This window comes from Cydia fagiglandana, chromosome 25, assembly GCF_963556715.1.
Source record: "Cydia fagiglandana chromosome 25, ilCydFagi1.1, whole genome shotgun sequence".
NCBI lineage: Eukaryota > Metazoa > Arthropoda > Insecta > Lepidoptera > Tortricidae > Cydia > Cydia fagiglandana.
Genome location: NC_085956.1, coordinates 7,941,889 through 7,957,331, shown reverse-complemented (window position 1 = coordinate 7,957,331; position 15,443 = coordinate 7,941,889). Strand labels below are relative to the sequence as shown.

Genomic DNA, 15,443 nt, shown 5'->3' with positions numbered 1-15,443 from the left:
TCACGTCACTTCTGGATGAGATAGATAGATAAATAGATAGAATACTCTTTATTGGCGCTGGTGGCCTAGCGGTGAGAGCGTGCGACTTGCAATCTGGAGGTCGCGGGTTCAAACCCCGGCTCGTACCAATGAGTTTTTCGGAACTTATGTACGAAATATCATTTGATATTTACCAGTCGCTTTTGGGTGAAGGAAAACATCGTGAGGAAACCGGACTAATCCTAATAAGGCCTAGTTTACCCTCTGGGTTGGAAGGTGAAAGAAGATTTTTTTATTGGCATACCTCAGTAAAAAGATACAAAAGAAAAGTACAATTGGTTAAATGTAGAGGCAGACAACAGGCGGTATTATCGCTAAAGAGCGATCTCTTCCTTCAGTCAGACAACCTTTGGGTAGCGGAAACAGAGACGTAATATAAAATATAGGTGTTGCAAAAAAAACATTATGGAGCCTACGTTCACACACACAATCACATTGATGAGATATGAGATTGTCTCAGGACCGGGATAAGCGGCGTAGGTATATAGGTAGGTAGGTAGGTAGGTAGGCGTGCAATATAATAATGCACTCAGAATGTTGTTGGGGCTGCCCTCATGGTGTAGCGCATCGCGCATGTTCGCCGAGGCCCATACAGACGATTTCCATGCGGTTATGCGAAAGAGAATCGTCTCGATGATGGGTCGGCTTAGGAGCAGTACCAACAGCATTCTGGATGAAAGGCCTGAGAATCCTATACTGGCGCATTGGATTCGCCAAGTTATAGGCTTTCTTAAATTTAGAAAATAGATTAGGTTATAGTTTAATGTATGTACATATACTAGGTGTAAAAATTAACATTAGTTCCTAAGTTATACTAACAAATATGGATGCAAATCTGAAATAAATATTTTCAATTTCAATTTCAATATACTCGATGTTTCGACATCGGTGTTTTATATGAAGACTTCCGTTCTCTCAAGACACAAAACATGACCTTGAACGTCATTAATGAACATGAATGTATCAAAATGTTGCATGAATTGAGATGAGTGAGTCACACAACTAACATGGCCGTGATTGTTTCTCCGTCCCGCCTGATAACAACTGATAAGGATTGCGTTGGAAAATGTTATTTTTATGAGGCTACATTTAGGCACTGTTTACTGACATTAACATAAACATGTGTAGTATAAACTTACGAATGGAAATGGTAAGCAATTACCTACCATCGCCCCCATCTTAAGCCTCCGACACACAGGCGCGTGAGCGGGGCGCGCCAAGTTGTAGTGTCGTTGCGTTTCAAGTGTCCATGGGCAATGGTAATTGCTTACCATCCGGCGGTTCGTCTGCTCGTTTGCACCTATATCTTAAATAATCCGGATAAGTGCGAGTAGGACTCGCGCACGAATGGTTCCGTACCATTACGCAAAAAACGGCAAAAAATCACGTTTGTTAATGAATGGGAGCCCCACTTCAATATTTACTATATATTATTCTGTGGAGTCTTAGTAAAGGCCAGCGCAAACCGGCGGAGCGCAGCGCAGATCACCGAGAAGGATTTACGCCGCGCAGCGCACACCGGCGAGGTAAAACCCCTCGCGATACCGCGAGCGCCCGCCAGCCCGAGCGCTGGCGGCCGGCGCAACAGGGAGCACTTCGGCGCAGGCCGGGGGATGCCGCGGCATACCGCCGCGTGTACTCTATCACAAGGGATTAGTGACTAGTGTGCACGAGTTCTCCCCCGTCGTCCCGGCGCTACTCCGACGCACTCGGGAGGCCTCGGCGCATGCCGCGGCATGCCGGCGCCTACCGCCGCGGTATCCTCTAGCGTGCTCCTCGATGCCACGTAGTAACAATCCTCCGTGATGCTCCGAGGTCGGTCTCAAAGCATTTAAATTTATACCTGAAGGTAATTGAAATTGGGAAGAAAATGCATTGATAATTTTAAAGTGATCTGCGCTGCGCTCCGCCGGTTTGCGCAGGCCTTAATAGGGTCCCGTTTTTACCCTTTGGGTACGGAACGGAACCCTAAAAACATTTATGGTTGCCCTGGTAATTTGCCATTCGCACTTCTCCCGATTGACCTTATGCAAGATAAGGTCGCATCCATCCACACCAGACCGTGACCTTCACCGACAGTGTGTACGCGCCCTGATGAAACCAATGTTACAAAGTCGATTGGCTTATTGATCACATGAATAACTTGTATAAGTGTGTTGGTTTTGTGGGTTAACTGTTAAACAATTCATGGTACTACCCGAAATAGACTTAACTATCGTGTTGTGGCAGTAACGCGTCGAACTTTGTAGGCAAAAGACTATACTTTGTATCTTTAGGTACTAAAATCATTGTCAACAAATAATTTTTAAATTTTAGGGTAGTTATAACATTTATTGATTAAACAACCAAATACAAAACCAACTGGATCTGTCACTGATCGACCTGAATTTAACCTACATTATTTGATCGTGTAATGTTTTCATCTACCCTCAACTGGCTTAAGAAGACATTTGAGGGTAGATTTTGTTTACTCTTTTTTAAATACCTAAAGATACAGACTATAGTAATAGAAATGTTTTTATTAAAAAATCTTAAGAAAGTGCCCTAATTCTATGTACTTGCGTTTAAAACTGATAATACTTCAGTGATACTTAAGTTTTTTTTCATCTATTAATGCACGAGAGTTGAAATTAAATATTCGTGAGACATATTTTAAACTGTTTAGACGACAACGGTTTCACTCACTTGAATTTCGTGCACGAAGTGCAGTCGCCGCGAGCACATGAGCCTGAGGAAGGACCCCCGAAGGGCCCGAAACATGTCGCCAATAGCCACTAAAAATTCAAGGTGAAACCGTTGTCTAACTGCACGAGAGTTTTAAAATGCACCAGTGACTTCAGTGAGACTATGTACTTATTTGAAACATCAAAATCAGTGAAGGTTTTCGTCGAGTTTAGCACAGAGGCGCGATTTGCAGTATCTCGGTGTCTATATGGAGCACATACCGCCGTAAGTTTTCAAACATTATGTATAGTTCGTTTTTTTAGCATTAGAAAGAACTTGAAAGAAGGTAAGCGATCATGACATGTCTTTTTATTGAAAAACGCTTTTTGAAAATCAGTAACTATTACTTATGAAAGCAGAAGAACACAAATGATCGTATTAGATTCATAATTGTTACATATTTGCCGTGACTTATTTTTAAAACGTGTTTTTCAGTTAAAAGACACGTCAAGATTGTTTACCTTTTTTCTAATGCTAAAAAAAACGAAGTATAGAGTAGGTACGGTCAGCCAAGAAAGTGGTCTACCACTTTTCGACTGTATCATCTGATTGATAGTCTATCAGATAGACTCTATCATCTGATTGATATAGTCGAAAAGTGGTAGACCACTTTCTTGGCTGACCGTACAAACAGTCAGTTGCAGAGATAACCTGACACCCCTGCATAGAAATTAGTTTGCAGGGGGGTCAGCTATCTCTGCAGCTCTACGGATTACATAAAACCATAAAAAATATAATTACACCTAAACCTTCCTCAAGAATCACTCTATTGATATGTGAAAACCGCATGAAAATCCGTTCGGTAGTTTTTGAGTTTATCGTGAACATATTATGTGAAATCCCACGGCTAATGGTATCTTATAACGGTTGGCACTTACGCTATTATTAACGCCCTTCCAATACTATTGCGGTGCTACGCGACGTAAGCGCCAGCCGCCATAAGGTACCTTTTCCCGTGGAACGTCACATATATTACACACAAACAGACAGACGCGGCAAAACCCCCTTTGTTTTGTAAGATACAGTGATACATGACTGCTAATCCTTTTCGTGGTCAAATTAAAAATATTCAACACCATAATTTATTTTTATTATCACTTGACCTGATGATTCACCGCTACACGCTAACTCTTGTGCAAGTGGCCTAGTTAATTTGAAACAAAGATGTTTATACAGGGTGTTTGGTACATCGTTTGCCAAATTAAAACGGCAGATAGGTTGACTCATTTGCTATCTTCTCAGGCCTAGAAATTTTTAATTTGGCGCACTTTTTTTTTTCACTTCTATACTTACCAGTTTTTGTAAATTTCAAATTTTTACTTGCGTGGTAGTGAAAAAAACCATGACCAATTTTGTTTTTCTAGGCATGAGAAGTTAATGTCGCACCAAACAAAGTCTGCAGCGGATTTGATAGTCCACGCAGTGTAAGTGTTATGTATACGTAATAATTTCGTAGAAGTTTGACGTTTAAAATGACACTTGTACTGCGTGGGCTATTAAAATCGCTGCAAACTTTTACGGTCTGACTATAGCAAATGACTCAACCTATCTGCCGTTTAAATTTGGCAAACGATGTACCAAACACCCTGTATATGTTTTATGATTGTTTATACAAAGCCAATGATAATAAACAAAATATCACGTTTTCGCTTCTTTATACACTACCGGTATTGTTATATAGATATTTGAGGATATGAAAATAAATACAGAGGACCCTTTGAGAATTTAATAACCGGATATAATATTTTATCAAAATATTTTTGACGATATAAATATTAGTAATTTTATAATAACCTAAAACTGCTTAGGAAAGAAAATTAAACGAATAAAAACGATTATCGTTTTAAAAACTTGTTATTTAAATGTACAGCGAATAAAATAATTTAAATAAATTTTCGGTTACTGATGAAGTTAAAGTAACGTCACAAAGTTTGTGTCTCCCTCCTCCCCCATGTCACAATATGTCACATTTTCTTGACCCCCTCCCTCCCCCTAAACGTGTGATGTAATTAATGGATGACCCCTTACCCCTCTGCCGAATTTTAAAATATTCCAAAATTGTGCATACTTTTGTATGATAATGTATAAATTTAAAAACCGTGCCCCGATGAAGTGAAATTGTAGAGTGCATAGGTAGATCAAACACAACTTAAGCCCCATTTAGACAGTTAAAAACATGCAATAATACAATGCTAACTACAGAATAACAATTAATTCAAGGCGATCGTTCGAAGGCATTATTATTATAATATTAAATATATTTAAAAGGGGGTCATTCACTAATTAAAATCGTTGTTATTAAAATCGTCTAAATGAGGATTTTAGTCTTTATTAACTCTATGCTTTTGGAAACTATCTAATGATAATTTACTAAAAGAAAATATTGTCAACAGCCGGCGGTGGGCCCCCTGGGTGCTATCAGCAAGGTGCACAAATCGGACCGGAAAATCGGGCACCGGCGCGTCGGAGAGGGCGGAGAGATCACCTACAAGAAGATCCAATCCTCACAGATCATGGGCTCCATACAACTTGGTAAGTATTCATTATACACATGAGTACATATAAATCGGACCGGTAAATCGGGCACCGGCGCGTCGGAGAGGGCGGAGAGATCACCTACAATAGATTCAATCCTCACAGATCACGGGCTCCATACAACTTGGTAAGAATTCATTATGCACATGAGCCTAACATATAAATCGGACCGATAAATCGGGCACCGGCGCGTCGGAGAGGGCGGAGAGATCACATACAAGAAGATCCAATCCTCACAGATCATGGGCTCAATACAACTTGGTGAGTCATTTAAGCGTGGCGTGACATTGGAGGCAATCGTCCTCCTTGTCGTGACCTCCCCAAGTGGATGGGAAAAGGCCTGGACGTGGACGCAGTTCAATACGTTGGTCTGACCAGATCCGCACCGCTCTTGAATCCGCAGTTCACATGACTCCTCACCGCCAAAGACAGAAACAGATGGAGAATATTTATGAACCCGCGACCTCCGTATTGAAAGTCGGACGTCATATCCACTGGGCCACCACCGGCACCGCCACTCTCCTTATACTGTGGTTAAAAAGGTTTCGATTATTGATCCTTGTTATTTTCGAGTCCGTGATGAATTTTAGGCGGATTCTATGTGGTGGTTAATCTAGTTGTGGAAAAAGTGTGTTATGAGGGCAAGGGTTTTTATTGTACCTATTGTTTGGGATGACGGGCAATTTGTAAACGATAAACATACATACTTCCTCTTCGATTTTCCAACCCCGGCTTCGCACGGGGAAACGAATTATATAGTATTGATAGGTGAAAAGCGCATGAAAATCCGTTCAGTAGTTATTGAGTTTATCGCGAACAAACATACAGATACAGACGCGGCGGGGGACTTTGATTTATAACTTTTATTTAAATTACTATTATTTAAATGTCTTTAGGCATTTAAATAATAATAAAAAAAAATTACATTTTCGGGTAGTTAAAAATAACATTTATTGGTTAACCAACCAAATACAAAACCGCCTGCATCTGTCATTGAACGATCTGACTAACCTACATTATTTGATCGTGTAATGTTTTCATCTACCGTCAATTTGCTTTAGGTGCTATTTGGGGGTAGATTTTGTTTACTTATATTTAAATACCTAAAGATACAGACTATAGGTACTGTTTCAGTAGAGAGTGTTAGTACAGCCTACACTGAGAGAAAAATCATCGCCAGGAATTAAAAAACAGTTCTGTACTGGGGGAAAAAATGAAGTTTTAGTAATAACTATGGACGTTTCACTATTTCTGTAAAGTTTATTTATTATCTACACACAGCTCAGTAATCCCAAATATAATTTCAACAAACAGATAATAGAAATTGCAAGAACTAATAGAAATTGCAAAAGTCAATTTGTTCCTATTAGTTAACTCTCCTTGTCCCCGGATTAAGTTTATTTTTGTAATTCTAAGTGTGTTTTTGTTGTACTTTTCTCTCAGTGTTAGTACAGCCTAACCTTGCGTACTTGCCACGGCTCCGTTAAACAAGCTATATGGGTTAAATTAGCAGTACTGACAGCTAATTTTAGCCGCAACGCACAAGGTTAAGTGTACAGGGTACCATTGATATTATCCGAACTCTATCAAACTATAAATTCATGATTTACGGGTTTTGCAATAGTGTTTAGATTTAAGTGCTTCCTATATACAACTGACTGAATTAGGGCCACCCCACATTTAGCGTCTTTCGAGCGTCGGCGTCTGGTCAGCGCTATGGAAAATGACGTCGCTGCGCAGTTGTGTCGTCGTTGCGTCGAGCAGCGGCCATAGAGTTGTAGACGCCGACGCTCGCGAAAGACGCTAAATGTGGGGTGACCCTTAATGGACTTCGGTGTGTTCAAATGTAGCCAAAAGGCTTCGTAGTTGTATTCTTAAGATTTATATTTTAACCAAAAGGTTCAACTCAGTCTTTAAAATAATACAGTCGTTCGACGAAGCCGTCTAGACAGGGCAATCGTGCTGGGTGCGAGGAGCCAGTCAATTAAACGCAAAAGGTGTTAGTTCCGAACAACTGACAGGCTGATTAGTCCGGCGAACTGGTAATCTGTGGGCCCCTTTAGGTAGGTAGTACTTATAGGTATGCTAGGTACTTTGGTTAAATGAACAGCACTGGCTTTGGCTAATTTTAGCTGCAAGGTTGGGAGTGCACCGGAAACCATTGATATTGTTGTGGCACTCCAATGGAAACAGACGTCTGTTATGGACGATAAATATGGCCCAATTTAGATGAGCGAAACTGCTGCGAAAGAAATATGTCATTGGCATGCCATCCCTGCTAATATAGCCTAGCGTGGCCTTCTTGAGCTTACCGTGGGACTTAGTCAATTTGTGTAAGAATGTGTCTGTGTTGGCCATCGGACGTAAACAATAATACTGATATATTGTTATACACAAAAAGAAAATAACCTTAAAATTGTGTAGACTTGTACGTCACCTTCCTCGCGTTGTCCTGGAATTTAGCCACTGCTCATGGGAGCCTGGGGTCCGCTTGACAACTAATCCCGTGATTTCACGTTTTTACGAAAGCGACTGCCATCTGACCTTCCAACCTAGAGGAGAAACCATGCCTTTTTTGGGATTAGTCCGGTTTCCGCACGATGTTTTCCTTCACCGAAAAGCGGCTGGCAAATATCAAATGATATTTCGTACATAAGTTCCGGAAAACTCATTGGTACGAGCCGGGGTTTGAACCCGCGACCTCCGGATTTAAAGGCGCACGCTCTTACCGCTAGGCCACCAGAGCTTTTTTTTATGTAGAGTTGTATAGACATGTACGTACCCAGTGAAAACCAGTCCATTAGCAGAGTATGACATAGTTACTTGTCCCCAAATTGGGCAATTTGGCGTAAAATTGGTCCGCAGTCCGCAAACGCGTCTCGCTCGACCTAGTGGACTGTAACTGTTACACATATTGTCAAATATAGCTAAATTGTGCCTGTCTTCATGTTAGTGGTGTGTAGTGTGACTTAGATATTCTATGGCAGTAAAACCTGACATGTGCGAGTCGGACTCGCCCATCGAGGGTTCCGTACTTTTAAGTATTTTTTTTTTTTTTTTTATTCATATAAACAATTACAATGATACATTTATACAATAAATGCGCCAAACTGGAGTAACCAGTTTGTTGCCGCGCCGCCCTCAACTCTTACTTAATATTAAGGTAAATGTTTACAATCGTGACTTATATACTATTGTTAGTAGAAAAGAAAGCATGCATTTTTTAACTATTTATATTGTTATTGATATTTTAATATGTACATGATTGTGGAATGATTTTATAATTTTCTAGGTAAGTATGTATTTGAAATTATTACTTTTTAGGTAAGTATATTTCCAACATCTCCAGTTTTAACTTTCTTTTAAACGCTGCTTTTGTAATATTTTCATTTACAGACAGAAATCTAATGTTATTATAAATCCGAGGAGTTATATAGTGTAATGTTCTTTCCCCATAGTAATTACAACATTGTGGTTCGAGATATTGTGCAATTTGTGCACGCCTGTCAGCTCTTAACAACCTATCGTTTAGCCGTCTAGGCATTTTATGGTCGTTGCACCCATATTGGTCTACGGCCACAAGATACCTAAACTTTTCTTGAACAGGGAGGACCCCACACTTCCCATATAGCTGATCGTAGTCACCTTTACACTTATTCTTTTCTTTTTTACCTACAAGCATTTTTAAAAACCTTATTTGTAATGTTTTAATCTTGCTTATATAGGTAGGAAAGGTCCTCCCGTACACACTTAGACCGTAGGTTATTAATGATTCTACTAGCGCATGGTAAACTACAAACAGTGTTTTTTTGCTGACTACGTTTTGAAGGTGGTAAAATTTCCCTATCAATATTCTAAGTTTATTACATAGATAGTAAATATGATTTTTCCAGCTAAAATTGACATCTACCGTTAGCCCAAGATATTTATACTCATTTACGGATTCCAGTCGAGTACAGGTACAGGCAGTTTTATCATTATGGAGGCAGCCGTAGGTATGACCAACAATTGATATTTGTGAACCTTTTTTTTGCATGAACGGCGAGCACACGTGCATTATTTTTGTTTTGTTTATGTTTAAGATAATTCCGTTGTCATGTGACCACATTAGAATATTATCGAAATCGATTTGTATTTTTCTTTCGACTTCATGTAGATCCTTGTCTGCATATATCAGACATGTATCGTCAGCATACATGTATGTCTGGCAGTACTGTATGACATTACTAAGGCTGTTGACATGCATGATGTATCCAACCGGGCCATAGACTGACCCAGTCGGCACACCAGACGTCACGCACGCGAGCTCACCGGACACTCCGTTTACAACAGTCTGCAGGGTTCTGTCACTTAGGTAACTTTTAAAGAAGGTATTTACTGGGCCTTGGATTCCGCATTCAGACATCGACTTTAATAAGAGATTATGGTCCAAAGTGTCGAATGCTTTTTTGAAGTCAATAAATAACATACCAACATGCATTCTATCGTTGAGATATCCATTTACAGTATCGGCAAAACGGGACAATGCCGTTGTTGTACTTCGGCCCGGCCTAAACCCATGCTGCGAATCCGCAATAATGCCGTTTGTTTCTAAAAAAGTACTGATCTGTTCGACTAGAACTTTCTCGACAATTTTATTCATTATTGACAGAATGGCTATAGGCCGGTAGTTAGTATAATCGAGGTGGCTTCCTTGTTTGTAAATGGGCCTTATAATGGCAGTTTTTAGCTTAGTTGGGTAATCTCCTTCTCTTTACCTCTAACTGTGGTAGGACCCTATATGATGGTCATACATTTTTAGGGTTCCGTACCCAAAGGGTAAAACGGGACCCTATTACTAAGACTTCGCTGTCCGCCCGTCCGTCCGTCCGTCCGTCCGGCCGTCCGTCTGTCTGTCACAGTTGAAATTTTCACAGATGATGTATTTCTGTTGCCGCTATAACAACAAATACTAAAAACAGAATAAAATAAAGATTTAAATGGGGCTCCCATACAACAAACGTGATTTTTGACCAAAGTTAAGCAACGTCGGGAGTGGTCAGTACTTGGATGGGTGACCGTTTTATTTTGCTTTTTTTTTGTTTTTTTTTTTGCATTATGGTACGGAACCCTTCGTGCGCGAGTCCGACTCGCACCTGCCCGGTTTTTTTCTAAACTACAAACGTAGTATATTCGTAGGATTATTCCGCTAGTCGATGCTAATGCCGACTGGGAAAATATTAGTCGTTGTGGTATGTAAATGGATGTATGGAGTGAGCACTCTATTCTTACTATTTCTCTATGGTCAAACCCAGGTTTTAGGACTAGACAGGCCGATATACAAGTATGTATTAGGGGCTATTCATAAATTACGTCATTTCAAATTAGGGGGGGGGGGGTCTGGACATCGGATGACGGTAGCATGAAGTAGGAGGAAATGGGGTCATTTCAAGCACGATTTTTGGATGATTATCGGGGGGGGGGGGGGGGGTCCAAAATCGTCAAAAATCGATGACGTAATTTATGGACAGCCCCTTAGGACGTTAGGCAAGGCGCCAGATTTCCTTCACTGCGGATTCCACTAAAGTACGTACAGATTGCTTTAGCAGAAATCGATGCTCTGGCCAGTGGAAGGATTATACAGTCGCACTCAGATATATCGGAGCGGCCAAGGTGTTCACAATATCTGAACACTCACTCGAACGCCTTGACAATAGAGGAGTGTTCAGATATTTGTGAGTGCCTTGACCGCTCCGATTTATCTGAACTGAAGGCAACTGTGCTTAACGTTCACTTTATTGACAGATTATTTCGTAAACCTCAGGACTGTAATAACCGCGCAAATCGAAGCTCGCCAATTGCGGGCGTCTTTCTTTGTCACTACTTACGCCTACCTTGGTGTAACAGAGAAAGATCCTCGCAATTTTCGATTTTCGGTTTTCGCGGTAGGCCCCCAGACACGAGATCCAACGATAGTCAATAGCTAACCTTTTAACGGTCAAGATTGGAGAAAATTCACCATACAAGCCTCATCGGCTCATCGCCTCCTTGCCACTTGCACCATCCCACTAACCCGGGGTCAACCGGTTAAACCTGGAGTTACCATGGTTACCAGTACAATTTGACGCTGGGTTAACGATTTAACCGGCTAACCCCGGGTTAGTGGGATGGTGCAAGTGGCGCAAAAAGTCCTAAATAAATACAAAAAGATGACATTATAGGGTGGTCATTTTTAGGGTTCTGTACCCAAAGAGTAAACACCATATTAATAAGACTCCGCAGTCCGTCTGTCTGTCTGTCACCAAGGTGTATCTCATGAACCGTGATAGACATTTGAAGTTTTCACAGATGAGGTATATCTGTTGCCGCTATAACAACAAAATAAAACGGTCACCCATCCAAGTACTGACCACTCCCGACGTTGCTTAACTTTGGTCAAAAATCACGTTTGTTGTATGGGAGCCCCATTTAAATCTTTATTTTATTCTGTTTTTAGTATTTGTTGTTATAGCGGCAACAGAAATACATCATCTGTGAAAATTTCAACTGTGACAGACAGACGGACGGCCGGACGGACGGACGGACGGACGGGCGGACAGCGAAGTCTTAGTAATAGGGTCCCGTTTTACCCTTTGGGTACGGAACCCTAAAAATGTATGACCATCATATAGGGTCCTACCACAGTTACTTTACATAATTATATGAAAATATTTAACTTCGCTACGTTGGGATACGTCAAATATTATATGGATTTGATATGTCAGTGTCAAAAGTGACGTTATTGTTTGAAGAAACACTGACATGGGGCTATTCATAAATTAAGTCATTTCAAATGGGGGGGGGGGGTCTGGACATCGGATGATGCTAGCATGACGTAGGAGGAAAAGGTGTCATTCGAAGCATGATTTTTGGATTAATTTAGGGGGGGGGATCAAAAATCGTCGACGTAATTTTTGTTTTATTATTATTATGAATTGGCTTACTCATGGCCACAGACTAGCCGAGGCGTAGACGTGGCCTACGATGGAGCGAGCTCGCCCAGAAGGTGCCTGTTCACTCTTGATTTGAAGGTTGCCGGGTTATAAGAACACGGAAATATAGACGCCGGCAAGGAATTCCATTCCTTGGCAGTGCGCATAAGGAAAGTAGAAGCAAAGCGCTTCGTGCGAATTGGTGGAATATCTACCAAGTAAGGATGGAAACCGGCCGTGCGTCTAAAGCAGGCCACTGACGAGCCTTCCAAATGGATGCCGTTACAATGGATTCGTCCAAATGGACGGCATCCTAATATTAAACATTGTACGTTTTTGACATTCACGGAGCGATTTTGGATTGCAGCCACGCTATTTGGACTGTCGGAAGGCTCGTCAGTGGCCACCTTAAAAGTCCGATGGTAGAATGGGGACGGTGGAATGAGCTCGTGTAGCTCTTGGGCACACTCCCGAATTTATGAAAACTGTCCATATCATATCCATATCGTATCTAGCCGTAATGTTTGACGTATCTTAAAGTTCCTTAAAGTTCGAACCGGGCAGATAGTATGTCTACGCAAAATTAATGTACAACTTCAAGTGTCTTTTTAGGGTTCCGTACCCAAAGGGTAAAACGGGACCCTATTACTAAGACTTCGCTGTCCGTCCGTCCGTCTGTCACCAGGCTGTATCTCACGAACCGTGATAGCTAGACAGTTCAAATTTTCACAGATGATGTATTTCTGTTGCCGCTATAACAACAAATACTAAAAACAGAATAAAATAAAGATTTAAATGAGGCTCCCATACAACAAACGTGATTTTTGACCAAAGTTAAGCAACGTCGGGAGGGGTCAGTACTTGGATGGGTGACCGTTTTCTTTTTGCTTTATTTTGTTTTTTTTTTGCATTATGGTACGGAACCCTTCGTGCGCGAGTCCGACTCGCACTTGCCCGGTTTTTTACTTTTCGAAAAACCGCCATAACAAAACGTTCAACCATAACGTTACGTATGTTAATAGTTAACTTGCCCAAATCTTCTGACACCATCTCGTCACATTACGCAAAGATTTGAATAATTACTCTTCACAACTAAAACGTCATATAAGTTAATTACTACAATGTTTATATGACATTTTTAAGCAGAATTGATGTGTAGTTTTGGCAAAAACTAGTCGGATGGTTTAACCGGTCGCAAATGTACTTTGTACGATGTTTGTGACTAAACAAATACAGTACCGGTCAAAAGTTTAAGTTCACTCTGTAAATTCGGTTAAATGAAGCTATAACACAATGTACTAATAAAAGTATTTAATAATCTTTTATTACATAATAAATTAAAGGTAATTCTCTAATTTAAAACCACAATTAAATAAAAAAGATCAGTTTTTGCCAACTTTAGACTCTTCAAAATATCCGCCTTTTGCTTTCAATGCTGCCATACACACTTTCGGCATTCGCGTAATTAGTTTTTGCAGTGTTGATGTCGAAATTTTATTCCAACAAATGTATAGGTATACCCAAAGCTGTTCTTTATTAGTTGGCCGCATTTTTCTCACACTCCTGTCCAATTCATCCCATAATAACTCAATCGGATTGAGGTCGGGCGATTGAGGAGGCCAATCCATATATTTTAATTCTTTTTGGTTCTCTTTGGATGAAATGTAGTTTTTGCACAACTTCGACGTATGCTTGGGATCGTTGTCTTGTTGGAAAACAAAACCTCTGCCTACAATCCGTTTTCCAGATGGAAAAGCGTGACGTTGCAAAATGTTATGATACATTTTCTTATCCATTATGCCATTGACTCTCACGAGATCACCAACTTTATCACCCGCAAAGCATCCCCAGACCATAACTGATCCTCCACCGTGCTTCACTGTTGGCATCACGCATTGCTTTATCATTCGTTCACCTACTTGTCGTCGAACATATTGACGACGTCTCCCTCCAAAAATTTCAAACTTCGATTCGTCAGAAAATAAAACTTTAGACCACTGTTCAGACGTCCAGTTTTTGTGTTTCTGGGCCCATTTCAACCTCTTAACTTTATTCTGACTACGTAACAAGGGTTTTTTGGCAGCAATACGACCTTTTAGACCATAGTTTCGCAGACGCCGTTGCACTGTCGAAACCGATACTCGCTGTTCTCGGGTGGCGTTGAGTTCTTCGCAAATTTCTGGAGCAGTTAGAGTACGTTGGCGTTTGCTCTGCACGCAAATAAATTGGTCTTCGCTTTTAGACGTGACTTTTGGCCTACCTGATCGAGATCGACTGCAATTAAGACCGGTTTTTTGTTTTCGTTTCAAAGTACTCACGACAGCGGTTTGAGAAACCTTCATTTTTTCAGCGATTTTCCGCGTCGTGTAGCCCTCATTTGACAGAGTTACAATAACAGCACGAGTTTCGACACTAAAATCGGCTTTGCGACCCATTTTAAATGATTTCTAACTTCACGAAATCTCATAGGAAATACGGAACAAAAATATTAAATGGATCAAATTTTCCGAATAACATAAAACGATTCCTCCAAGAGGTATTTTTATTGTTATTTGGTAGTCGTGGAAACAATTAAACGTTTGAAATTCAAAACATATTCTATATTTGAACATAATTAAATATGATAACCTTATTTCGCAGAGTGAACTTAAACTTTTGACCGGTACTGTATGTCTATGGTAATTTAGAAATGTGCTAAAATTTAGCAATACAAAAATAGAGCTTAGAGGTCATCCATTAATTACATCACACGAATTTCTAGGTTTTTCGACCCCTCCCCCGCCTCATTGTCACATTTGGTCACATTTGGCAAACCCCTCCCCCCTGGTGTGACGTCACATGTTTTGTAACGAAATTGCCAAATCGGATTAAGTAGGTTGCCCATTTAATAATAATATTATATCAAAATATATTTGGAATAAAAAGAAATATATTAGTAGTTTTCGTTCCAAAATTTTTTTATTTAACTGTACAGTGAATTAAATAAGTTAAAGTGACGTCACAAAGTTTGTGATTCCCCCCTCCCGGTGTCAAAACATGTCACATTTTCTTGACACAGATGATGAAGGCTTATTATTATATACATAGAAAACACCCAATGTCTCAGGAACAAATATTTATGACCACTCATCACACAAATAAATGCCCTTAAGGTGGCCACTGACGAGCCTTCCAACAGTCCAAAAATAGCGTGGC

The 15,443-nt window shown here is 40.4% G+C and overlaps 1 protein-coding gene across 1 annotated transcript in view; it reads left to right on the top strand.

The window, feature by feature from the left end:
• Positions 1-15,443, top strand: part of LOC134677132 (phosphatidylinositol 4-phosphate 5-kinase type-1 gamma-like) — a 69,173-nt gene that overhangs the window by 3,539 nt on the left and 50,191 nt on the right. The window contains exon 3 of the mRNA XM_063535591.1: positions 5,157-5,295. Coding sequence (XP_063391661.1) covers positions 5,157-5,295 — 139 coding nt within the window. The remainder of the gene's footprint in view (positions 1-5,156; positions 5,296-15,443) is intronic.